Here is a 12116-nt window from a genome sequence, read left to right as displayed (position 1 = left end):
TGCTCGTTGGCGGAACATCCGGGTCCTGCAGAGAGGCGGGGCGAGCCGCCATATTGCCGTGACGTCATCATCAGCCTCTCTCCGCCTCCGCCCCTCCCCCACCCCCCCCCACCGTTTAAAAAGCGACTGTTGACCCGTGAATGCCGAAAGTGAGAGAAATTCCCACCCGGAAATTCCGCCAGGAGCGGAATTACCTTCCAATCCCGCCATCTCTGCCATACAGAAGGACAACCAATGGGAGTGGGAGCAGCAGATACCTGGGGAACATCCGCCACTTGGAGGTCCCCCCGTCTCCGATTCACTCACCATCCCCGACTTGCAAATATCTCAGCCGTTCCTTCACTGTGGCTGGGTTCAAAACCCCAGAGCTCCCTCGCTAACAGCACCGTGGATGTACCTACACTACAAGGAGACTGTGGTGGGTTCGAGACGGCAGCTCACTCGCCACCTCCTCAAGGGACCAGTTAGGGCTGGGCAATGAATGCTGTTCTCGACAGCGACACCCACATCCCGTGAATGAATAAAAGAAAAAGCCATATTTCCACATCCCAATCGATCAGAGTGATACCCATGTGCCTGTTCGAATCGCAGGATCATGGCGGATGGAAAATAGACAGTGGTCGGGTGGTTTACTTGCCGATTTTAATTTCACCCACTACCTTTCTCACAGCCCCAAATTCCCCCTGCAGCAACGACTATGAAACACCGTTTTGAGCCCCTCGTTGCAGAAGGAGATGAAAGAACTAGGAGCAGGAGTAGACCATCTGGTCTCTCGAGCCTGTCCCGCCATTCAATAAGATCATGGCTGATCTTTTCGTGGACTCAGCTCCACTTACCCGACCGCTCACCATAACCCTTAACTCCTTTACTGTTCAAAAATCTATCTATCCTTACCTTAAACACGTTCCATGAGGTTGTCTCAACTGCCTCACTGGGCAGGGAATTCCACAGATTCACAACCCTTTGTGTGAAGAAGTTCCTCCTCAACTCACTCCTAAATCTGCTCCCCCTTATTTTGAGGCCATGCCCCCTAGTTCTAGTTTCTCACGCCAGTGGAAACAATCTCCCAGCTACTATCTTATCTATTCCCTTCATAATCTTATATGTTTCTATAAGATCTCCTCCTCATTCTTCTGAATTCCAATGAGTTTAGCCCCAGCCTACTCAGTCTCTCCTCATAAGCCAACCCTCTCATCTCCAGAATCAACCCAGCGAATCTCCTCTGCACCCCCTCCAGTGCCAGTATGTCCTTTCTCATGTAAGGAGACCACAACTGTACACAGTACTCCAGGTGTGGCCTCACCAGCACCTTATACAGCTGCAACATAACCTGGATGAAACCAAGTCACTGTGGATGCTGGAATCTGAAACCAAAAGATGAAGTGTTAGAAAACCTCAGCTGGTCTGGCAGCGACTCTAAGGAGACAAAAGAGCTGATGTTTCAATTCCAGACGACCCTTTGTCAAACGTTGACTATCGGAAATAGGGCTGTAGGTGCTGGAAAGTGATTCAGCAGGGTTAAGGGGCTGGGGGAGGTTACAGAGACAGAGAGGGGGTGTCGGAGCTGGAGGAGATTACAGAGATAGGGTGGGGCTGCAGGGACTGGAGGAGGTTACAGAGGTATGGAGGGATGTAGGGGCTGGAGATGTTTACAGAGATAGGGAGGGGGTGTATGAGTTGGAGGAGGTTGCAGAGATAGGGAGAGGTGTTAGGGTTACCACCTAACCTGCACATCTTTGGGCACTAAGAGACAATTTAAAATGGCCAATCTACCTAACCTGCACACCTTTGGTTATTCAGGGGCAATTTAGAATTGGCCAACCAACTTAACTTACATATCTTTGGACACACAGGGAAAATTTAGCATGACAAATCCGCCTAACCGGCACATACTTAGGTACTAAGGGACAAGTTATATGACCACTGCATCTAACACGCACATCTTTGGACGCAAAGGGACAATTTAGCATGGAAAATCCACCTAACCCTCACATCTTTGGAGTATGAGAGGAAACCAGAGCACCTGGATAAAACCCACGCAGACATAGGTAGAGTGTGAAAACATCACACAGACAGTAACCTGGGGTTTTTCATTGTTTTCCCACTCTGAAATTTCACATCCTGGGGACAACACGGTGGCACAGTGGTTAGCACTGCTGCCTCTCAATGTCATGAACTCTGGTTCAATCCCGGTGTGGGTCACTGCCTGTGCGAAGTTTGCACATTTTCCCCATATCTGTGTGGGCTTCCTCCAGGGGCTCCAGTTTCCTCCCACAGTCTGAAAGATATGCTGGTTAGGCACATTTGTGATGCTACATTCTCACTTAGAGTATCCGAACAGGCACAGGAATGTGAAGGCTGGAGGATTTTCACTGTAACTTCATTGCAGTGTTAATGTAAGCCTACTTGTGACATGAGTAAATAAACTTAAATTAAAAACCACTTTCTCCATGGAGTGTACTCACACCATTTAATAGAAGATATCTATTTTGGCCCCCAATTGATTGTCTCTTTCTTTAAGAACATTCATTATTATTTAGTTTTTTTGATGGAAAAAATCAAATTAACTGTTTGCTCTAATGTCAGTGGTGAACCAGATACTTTGCTTCCATGTCCATTTTATTTGATCGCTGTCTTTTTGAACATAGTCCAGGAAATAAATGTGTGATGTCTCATATTTGAACGCGTTTGACAATCATCATCAGGGGATATTTAATACCGTTCACTAACTCCTTTCGGAATTGACTCTGAGTAACAGCATAAATAAAAGTATTTGTACAGCAGCTCAGGAGCTGGAGCATGAAACCGATTTCAGGTACAAATTTGGGCACGTGAACTGAATATCCCAAGTAATCCAATCGTCTCACTATCGAACAGGACATAAACAGTGCCCACAGCAGCATGAAATTCCCCGAGATTAGAAAGAGTAAGACCATGGATTTCCGTCGCCTTCCCATTTCTGGGTCGTTGGAATTCTCGCCACTGCCCCGAATCCGGAGTCTCATGCGGGCCCTGCTCGCCAAGAAGACGCTTCTGAATGTCAATACATTGAACAATAAAATCAATACAAATGGAATGAACGGTGTTAAAATGTAATGCATAAATTCAACAAGAGCCCAGGCCAGTGAGTTAGATGCATGAGGCAACACGTTGCAAAACCAGGGTGTGTTTGTAAGCCAGTACTTACTTGCGTACAGAAAATACCAGAAAATGTTCTTCAAACCGCTCAGCACCGTCACTGTGACAAGAACCACAGTTGCTGTTCCTTCAGTGCAGTATTTAGCTTTTAGCTTGTGGCAACTAATGGCCACAAATCGATCAAAGGTGAATGTGACAGTGAACCAGACAGAACAGTCAGTGACAGCGTAAAGGACAACCGCGTGGATGTTACACACTCGAATGTACAACAGGAAAGTAAATTGCTCTCGATACACAATGGGAATATGCCTCAGGATTAGATCAATGATGATTATCAGTAGATCAGCTGCTGCCATGGCAACCAGATAGCGAATCACACACTTGGAGAGGCCACACTTTCCCCGACACAAGATCACTATCGTCAGTGTATTAACTGTGTGTGGGAGAGACAGAATGAAAATATCCAGCAAATTAGTGTTCAAGCTTATTTATTATTGTCACAGGTAGGCTTGCGTTAACACTGCAATGACATTACAGTGAAACCCACACAGGTACAAAAGAGAGGAAAATGTCTGAGGTCACGTGACAACTGACTCATAGAATCCCTACAGTGCAGAAGGAGGCCATTCAGCCCATCGAGCGTGTACCGACCACAATTCCACCCAGATCGTATTCCTGTTATCCCATGTATTTACACTGCTAGACCCCCCGACAAATAGCCAATTCAGCACGGCCCATCACTCTAATCTGCACATCTTTGGACTGTGAGAGGAAACCAGAGCACCTGGAGAGAATCCACGGGGACAATGTACAATCTCCACACAAACAGTGACCCAAGGCTGGAATTGAAACTGTGTCTCTGGCGCTGTGTGGCAGCAGTGCTAACCACTGTCCCGCCCTACACCCACCCCACCCCACCCCCTCCCTTAAGGACAGCTTCTTCCTTGTTACCTTTAGTCTTTTGCATGGACCTACCTTGCACTAAGTTGATCTTCCTCTACACCCCAGCTATCACTGAATTTGCCTACTTCTGCTCCTAATTCCTATGTAATTTTGTTCTGAGTTTTTAGCTGTCCTACTGGTTCCTATTATGTGTCTTAACTACTCCACTATGACTGTAAACAACTTTTATAGTTACAGCATAGAACACATTCTTTCTGGTTGTATCAAAGTTTGGTATGGCCCCTGCTCTGTCCAAGACCGCAAGAAACTACAAAGGGGGTCATGATCGAAGCCCAGTCCATCACACAAACCAGCCTCCCATCGTTTGACACTGCCTCGGAAAAAGCAGCCAGCATAAGCAAGGATCGCACACATCCCGGACATTCTCTCTTCCACTTTCTTCCAGTGAGAAAAAGATGCAAAAGTCTCAGGTCACGTACCAACTGACTCAAGAACAGCTTCTTCCCTGCTGCTGCCAGACTTTTGAATGGGCCTTCCCCATATTAAGTTGATCTTTCTCTACATCCTAGCTGTGACTGTAACACTACATTCTGCGCCCTCTTCTTTCTTGTTCTATGTCTGCATAGCATTTAAGAAACAATCGGTTTTTAATGTATGCTAATACATGTGACAATATTACATCAATTCAGTCATGGGGAGATACAGATAGCCTCTACATAGACAGTGATCCAAACTGGGAATTGAACCTTGGTTCCTGCACTGTGAGTCAGCAATGCTAACCACTGAGCCAGCTTGCCACCACCTGCATGCTGACAGTTAATAAGATCAACTTAGTGCATTTGTGATGCGATATCGAGTTTGACTGCAATTCCGCACGTTAAAATTCCTCACGACAAACTAACATTAATCTGTATCTTGACATGCATCCAAAATGACTCTCTGTCACAGGCGTCCCTATTCGTGGGGTTGGTAGTCAAAGTAATCATGAACCAATGATGCAGATTTGATCACAGAATCCCTGCCGTGCAGAATCTGACCATTTGGCCCATCATGACTGCAACGACTCTCTCCGTTAAGGCATGTTACCCAGACACTATCCCCGTTACAGCTTCTCAGGAAACAGCTTCTTCCCTGCTGCTGTCATGTGCCTGCCCGCTAATCCACCTAACCTGCAAATCTTGGGACACTAAGGGGCAATTTAGCATGGACAATCCACCAAACCTGCCCATCTTTGGAGGCTAGGGGACAATTTGGCATGACCAATCCACCTGGGTCAGATCTCAAACAATGATGAGATGGAATACAGGAAAAAGATATAGAAACTGGTGACGTGGTGTCATGATAATCATCTCTCGCTGAATGTCAATAACAAAACGGAGATAGTAATCGACTTCCGGAAGCGTAGTGGAGAACATACCCCTGTCACCATTACTGGGGACGAAATAGAAATTGTTGAGGGCTTCTCATTTTCATGTTTTCAGGTCACCAACAACTTGTCCTGGTTTCCACCCCCCGCCCCCTCCCACTGATGCCGAAACTATAGTTAAGAAAGCCCACCAACACATCCTCTTTCTGAGAAGACGAAGGACATTTGACATGTCCGCTCCAACTCTCACCAACTTATCCAGATGAACCACAGAAAGCATTCTATCTGGTAGTATCGCAGCTTAGTATGGCTCCTGCTCCACCCACGGCACAATAAACTACAAAGGGTCATGGATAAAGCCCAGTCCATGATTCAAACCAGTTTCCTATCCATTGACTCCACCTACAATTTCCACTGCTTTGGAAAAGCAGTCAGCGTAATCAAGGACCCCATGCTTCCTGGTCCTTCTCTCTTTCAACTTCTTCTGTCGGAAAAAAAAAAGATAGAAACGTCTGAGGTTATGTACCAACCGACTCAAGAACAGCTTCTTCCCTTCTGCTGTCAGACTTTTGAATGTACCTACCTCGCATTAAGTTGATCTTTCCCTACATCTCTGACTGTAACACTACATACTGCACCCTCTCCTTCTCTATGAATGGTATGTTTTGTTTAGCGCACAAGAAACAATACTTTTCACTGTATACTAAAGCATGTGACAAAATAAATCAACTCAAATCATCCTGGAGAATCTCCTGTGCAAACCCTCTCCCCCAGTGCAGTCACATCCATCCTATAATGTGGTGACCAGAACTGCACACATTACCACAGCTGCTGCCTCACCAGTTGAACAGGGTGGGGTGAAGGGACGAGCCTGAGTTAGATGCTCTTTTGGAGGGTCTGTCCAGACTCACTGGGCCAAATGGCCTCTTTCTGCACTGTAAGGATTCTACAGTTCTAATCGAGGGGGTTCTCTAAACCAATAGTGAAATAACAATAGCTGTTTGTGGTGCTTATAATTTCACGATGGTCAGGAGTGTGATGGAATCGTCCCCATTGGCCCGGATGGGTGCAGCTCCAGAAGCTTGACACAATCCAGGACAAAGCAGCCCCGCTTTATTGGCACCACATCAACAAACATCCACTCCCTCCACCACCAACGCACAGTAGCAGCAGTGTATACTATCTCCAAGATGCACTGCAGCAATTCACCAAAGATCCTTAGACTGCACCTTCCAAACCCAAGACCGCTTTTCTCTAGAAGGACAACGGCAGCAGATACACGGGAACACCACCAACTGCAAATTCCATTCTAAGCCACTCACTATCCTGAATTGGAAATATATCAGTCATTCCATTGCAGTCGCCGCATCAAAATTCTGGGATTCCCTCCATAACGGTATTATGGGTCAACCCACAGAACACAGACTGCAGTGATTCGAGAAGGCAGCTGACCACCACATTCACAAGGAGCAACTAGGGATGGGCAATAAATGCTGGCAAGGTAGAGAAGCCCATATAGAACCATAGAACATTACAGCACAGAAACAGGTCTTTTGGCTATTCTTGGTTTGTGCCAAAACATTTTTCTGCCGAGTCCAATTGAACTGCACCTAGACTATATCCTTCCACATCCCTCTCATCCATGTACCAGCCCAAGTTTTTCTTAAATGATAAAAGTGAGACCGCATTTACCACTTCACCTGGCAGCTCGTTCCACACCCTACCACTTTCTGTGTGAAGAAGCCTCCGCCCTCAATATTCATTTTAAACTTTTCCCCCTTCACCCTTAACCCATGTCCTCCGTTTTTTTTTTCTCCCCTAGCCTCAGTGGAAAATGCCTGCTTGCATTCACTCTATCTATACCCAACATTTTTTTACACCTCCATTAAATTCCCGCTTGTTCTTTTACGCTGCACAGAATAAAGTCCTAGTCTATTCACCTTTCTCTGTAACCCATTTTCTCAAGACCCAGCAACATTCTTGTCAACCTTCTCTGCACTTTTGCAACCTTATTAATACCCTTCCTGTCATTCGATGACCAGAACTGCACACAATGCTCTAAATTCGGCCTCACCAATGTTTTGTACAACTTCACCATAACATTCGAATTCTTATACTCAATATTTTGATTTATAAAGGTCAATGTTCCAAAAACACTCTTTACAACCCTATCTACCTGTGACACCACTTTTAGGGAATTAAGTTTCTGTACTCCCACATCCCTCTGTTCTACTGCACTCTTCAGTGTCCTACCATATTCCATGAATGAATATGAAAGAAATGGCCAAGGGCATTATGTATTTCTGAACAGTATCTCGAAATAACCCCCCTTGCAGACACGGGGAGAACGTGCAAACTCCACGGAGACAGTGACCCAAAGCGAGAATCGAACCCGGGTCCCTGTGAGGCAGCAGTGTTTGCCGCCGTGCCACCCCACCAACATCGCTTTACACAAAACGACCTTATCTTCAATTACTTTCACCGTTGTTAAGTCGGCAGCGTGAAGAAGTGGAAGAGCAGGAGGCACGGGTTAAGATTCCACGTTGTTCTGAACCCTGCCTCCTGCAGTAACCTACCAGGAACACTGACTGCTGCCAGCACGGGGTAGTAAATTTTTTGTATGTCTTCGAGTGCCCACAGAATCCTGAGCTTGGCCAGAAACGAAAGCGACATTTTCACCCTGTAGGTAAAGATTGATGATTCGATGCTCCTGTTGCCGGGAGTGATCCCCAGATGAAACCCTGGATATATTCCTCCTTATTTATAGGAGAACGAATCCACAGGGTCAGAAAATCCCGCGGCAGTATCACTTATTCATAGTCACTGAACAAACAACTATTTCAACAGCTATCACCCCCCAGGGTTTATGGGTAACAACACATCTGCCAGTCAGGGAGACCTGTGTAAATATTCTTTATTCCTATAATCCTAAAAAAAATGCACATGTATATTTTCTGACTAGAATTATCACGGGGACACGAGGTTACTTGAATATCAATATCAGCTTTCTGTTTACACTCAATTCTGGCTGCCACATTACAGGAAGGATGTGAAGGCTTTGGAGAGGGTACAGAAGACTTTTACCAGGGTGCTGCCTGGATTGGAGGGTCTGAGCTATAAGGACAGGATGGACAAACTTGGGTTGCTACCTCTGGAGTGACGGAGGCTGAGGGGAGGCCTGCGAGGAGTCTGTAAAATGATGAGAGGCATAGAAAGGATTGACAGTCAAAATATTTTTTCCCAGAGTTGAAGTGTGTAATTTTAGGGGACACAAACACACTTAAACGGGAGATTTCAAAGGAGATATGAAGGGTGATTTTTCTTTACACACAGAGAGTGGTAGTTGTCTGGAACGCACTGCCAGGAGTGGTGGTGGAGGCAGATGTGATAAAGGGCTTGTTTAAAGATGTGTTTAAAGGGCTTTTAGATCAGCATATGAATAAACAAGGACCAGAGGGATATGGAGCAAGGGCAGAGAATAGATTAATTTGGCGTCATGTTCGGCACAACATCGTGGGCTGAAGGGTCTGTTCCTGTACTGTACTGTTCCAATGTAGTTGACAAGATTGTCAGTTCAGGGAGACAAAGCCACATCTTTGAGCACCCACCGACACTGTTTTTTACCCCGTTTCAGGAATAGCCTTCCAAGCGGATTAATGGGATCGTGCACATTCCTTCTTTTTTAAAAAAAAATTCTCGAGACACTGATTGGCCAACATTCATTGTCCATTCCGAGTTGCATATGGAGCATAGTTGAAAGTCAAATACATTGCTGTGGCTCTGGAGTCCAGTGTAGGCCAGATTGAGCAAAGACAGCAGATTCCCTTTCCCCAAAGGACATGAGTGAACAAGTTTTTTTCCCCCGTTTCCCTGACAATGGTTTCATGGTCATCAGCAGATTCCTGATTCTATTTTTGATGAACACAAATTCCACCATTTGCTGAGGCTGGATTCGAACCTGGGGTCTCTGGAACATGTGTTGAGTTTCTGGATTAATATTCTAGTGATAATAGCACTCGGCCATCACCTCCCTCTGAACTGCTTTTAGTTGAAGGGCTAATGTTCAGTTAATAGTTAAAGTTCAGTTGAGAGTTTATGCGTTGCAATGACTTTAATCAGGCAATTGAGGTGGGCCACTGGACGGACTAGCTTGGGCGGGGTGGGGGGGACATTCCACACACACCGCCTCCCCCTCCACCCCTGCCCAACCCAACCCGGTCGAAAATCTGTAAGGTGTAACCCTCTTAGTTAATTACCGGCACAGGATTGCCACCACCCCATCTCCTCCCAGCAGGGGAAATAACCAGGGAGGTGATGCCCTGGAAGGCTGCAGATAATCGATCATCTTTATCCCCAGTGTAATAGAATCGCTTGTTATGTCATTGCATTGAAATTAATTGTTGTTCTATAATATATCACTGTGGATTGTCTGGAGCCCGGAGGGTGTATCCCCTCGGATGAAGTAGAGAGAAAACAGTCTCATCCCACTCCCACTGCATCTCACCTCACAGGACAACTGCCTCATTGCAGGATTAAATGCACTGAATCTTGGTTAAACATAGACAATGAGAGGACAGAGGGAGCAAAGAGCAAAAGAGGGAACAGTGATCGCTGCACGAAGAGACAGACTGAAAGAGTGAAAGAGTCTGAGACAGTTTTCCAGCGACCAAGAGGGACGGAGAGTGAGGCAGACACCCACAACCCAATATACACACAACAGCTGTCTGAACCCACAAGCATGGGGAGCTCTGAATGGGTGAATAAGGATTTAGTGAATGTTCGGAAGCATTGTCACTTTTTGAAAATGTCTGGATTCTCTGTGAGTCTGTTGTGTTGATAGAATCCTTGCAGTCCCTGCTCGGGTTCTCAAATCATATCCCATGTGAACCAATTCCAGTAGGTCATGGGGAAATAAACAAAATCCGTAACGCGTCCATTTCTGAACAAGGGCTTGTCCGCAATTTGAACCCGAGGCCGCTCGCAAGTGTGCAGACTATAATATCCAAAGGGAGAATCACATCCCGAATCCATCAAGCCATCGCTCAAACAGAAAGTCAACTAAAAGTATTTTCACTGCCATGTAAAAGCGGACTTGACATCTGCACTGAAATGTGATGAGGTTGGAAAAACTCAGGACGTTACATGGCATGTGTGCATAAGGAAACAAAGATAACCCTTCACCTCCATGAACAGTCATTAATATTGGGAATCTTTGAAAATAGAGGAAGTTTTAAAAAAAAAAATAAAATCCAACAAGGAGGAAATATAACAACATCTGGCAGGGTGGAAATTGCGATGGGTATTTGGTCTGTTGCAGTTTGCATGAATTGATGTTTGAAGACAAAATGCGGTGCTAATTAGCAAATAACACAGAAAATCAGTAAGGGGATCCTGCCGAAACCCGGGATTGAACCAGGGACCTTTAGATCTTCAGTCTAACGCTCTCCCAACTGAGCTATTTCGGCTGCCTGGTAAGCTAGAAACTTCCGTCTCCCAAATATCTAGGAGAACAATGATTTCTGCCCATTCCTTAATGCATTTTCATCTTTCTTCGAATAATCTCAACCAAATGTCCTCAGTGATGAAAACAAATTACTGCGGATGGGAAAAGAGGAAATGCTCCAAAATCTCACAAAGTCTGACAGCACTTGTAAGGAGTGAAAAGGGCGGACGTTTCGGCTCCAGATGACAATTTGTCAAAGCTCATTGCACACTTGTACTCAGTATTCGTTTTAATTTTTAGTATCAATGCATTATTTAACACATATGGCTTCATTATGAATTGAATGTTTCTGAAATTGAACATCAGCGAATTGAAAATATAACTGATCAACAGGACCAATCGAATCACCGGGTAATACAGATCACAATTTTGGGATTGACTATCGTCAGCTTTTAAACAAAGTCAAATGCATTTAAATGGAGGATAATCAAGAATTATCTGTTAGTGATCCTTGAGCCTTTTTTATTATAGGCGTGAAACATTCAGGTGCATAAATTCCGGCCCGTAACAGGAATATCCGGTACATCCGCACAGAGTCTCGATTCCTTCACCTGTCTGATTGGGTTTTCCTGTTTCTTAGAGATGAAAAACGATTTTAAAACAAAGATTCTTCTGTGAAATGTGCGCCATTTCCAAAAAGTTCACTTACAGTATCAGTCGTATCTGTCCGTTTGAGCACACACTATCAGGTATTTCAGATGGTGATTAACCATATTAGTCTGCACCTAGAAACTCATTAAATTCTGATGGAGACTGAACCAGACGTGAAAATCTGCTCGGCGTCAAAAGCGAACTTTTCTGTCAGTGCGTCAAAAAAAAACTTTGCTTATTTCACCGGAAGTATTTGAGGGTGAAGTCAGAGAAATGATAACATGTTTTTAACATCCAAATTCAGACAATGTTGAGCAACAAACTCAAACCTCGCATTTTCCTTACCCGACATGAGAAAGTTTAATGAATGTTTCTGCCTGGTTTACGAACCGGGGACTTTTCGCGTGTGAGGCGAATGTGATAACCACTACACTACAGAAACAGCTTAAACTAGAGAAACGCAAATCAGCCTGTTTTCAATGTTCAACTAGGCTGTGTCGCTGCAGGTTCCGATGGTTAGACTGAGAGCCCATGTCACTGAATTCAGGAAGATAACCGTTACTTTCAATCTGATTCTACAACTTATCCCCAACAGCAAAACTTAAAAGCGCTCGT

The 12116-nt window shown here is 45.0% G+C and overlaps 2 protein-coding genes and 2 non-coding genes across 4 annotated transcripts in view; all 4 read right to left on the bottom strand.

Annotated features, from left to right (window-relative positions):
* LOC145362417 (uncharacterized) overlaps positions 1-12116 on the bottom strand; it is a 1142232-nt gene that overhangs the window by 103217 nt on the left and 1026899 nt on the right. The gene's annotated exons all lie outside the window — the stretch shown is intronic.
* On the bottom strand, positions 2673-8080 carry LOC145362306 (putative G-protein coupled receptor 139). Its single transcript, XM_080218388.1, has 2 exons — positions 7984-8080; positions 2673-3571 (listed from the first exon to the last, which is right to left on the bottom strand). The coding sequence occupies exons 1-2, from the start codon at positions 8078-8080 to the stop codon at positions 2673-2675; spliced, it is 996 nt and encodes a 331-aa protein (XP_080074514.1).
* Positions 10800-10872, bottom strand: trnaf-gaa (transfer RNA phenylalanine (anticodon GAA)). The gene has a single exon. It is a non-coding gene; the product is annotated as a tRNA-Phe (tRNA).
* trnav-cac (transfer RNA valine (anticodon CAC)) lies at positions 11870-11943 on the bottom strand. Its single transcript has one exon. It is a non-coding gene; the product is annotated as a tRNA-Val (tRNA).

This window comes from Carcharhinus amblyrhynchos, unplaced genomic scaffold, assembly GCF_965287045.1.
Source record: "Carcharhinus amblyrhynchos unplaced genomic scaffold, sCarAmb.v2.hapA scaffold_38, whole genome shotgun sequence".
NCBI classification, from domain to species: domain Eukaryota; kingdom Metazoa; phylum Chordata; class Chondrichthyes; order Carcharhiniformes; family Carcharhinidae; genus Carcharhinus; species Carcharhinus amblyrhynchos.
The sequence above is the reverse complement of the archived record's forward strand: the minus strand, read 5'-3'. Positions and strand labels throughout refer to the sequence as shown.

Excerpts from the sequence above, each read along its gene's own strand:
- LOC145362306 (XM_080218388.1), bottom strand. The coding sequence starts at position 8,080 with ATGTCGCTTTCGTTTCTGGCCAAGCTCAGGATTCTGTGGGCACTCGAA. Across the intron at positions 3,572-7,983 it reads GGCAGCAGTCAGTGTTCCTG|TTAATACACTGACGATAGTG; the intron begins GTAGGTTACTGC and ends TCCCACACACAG.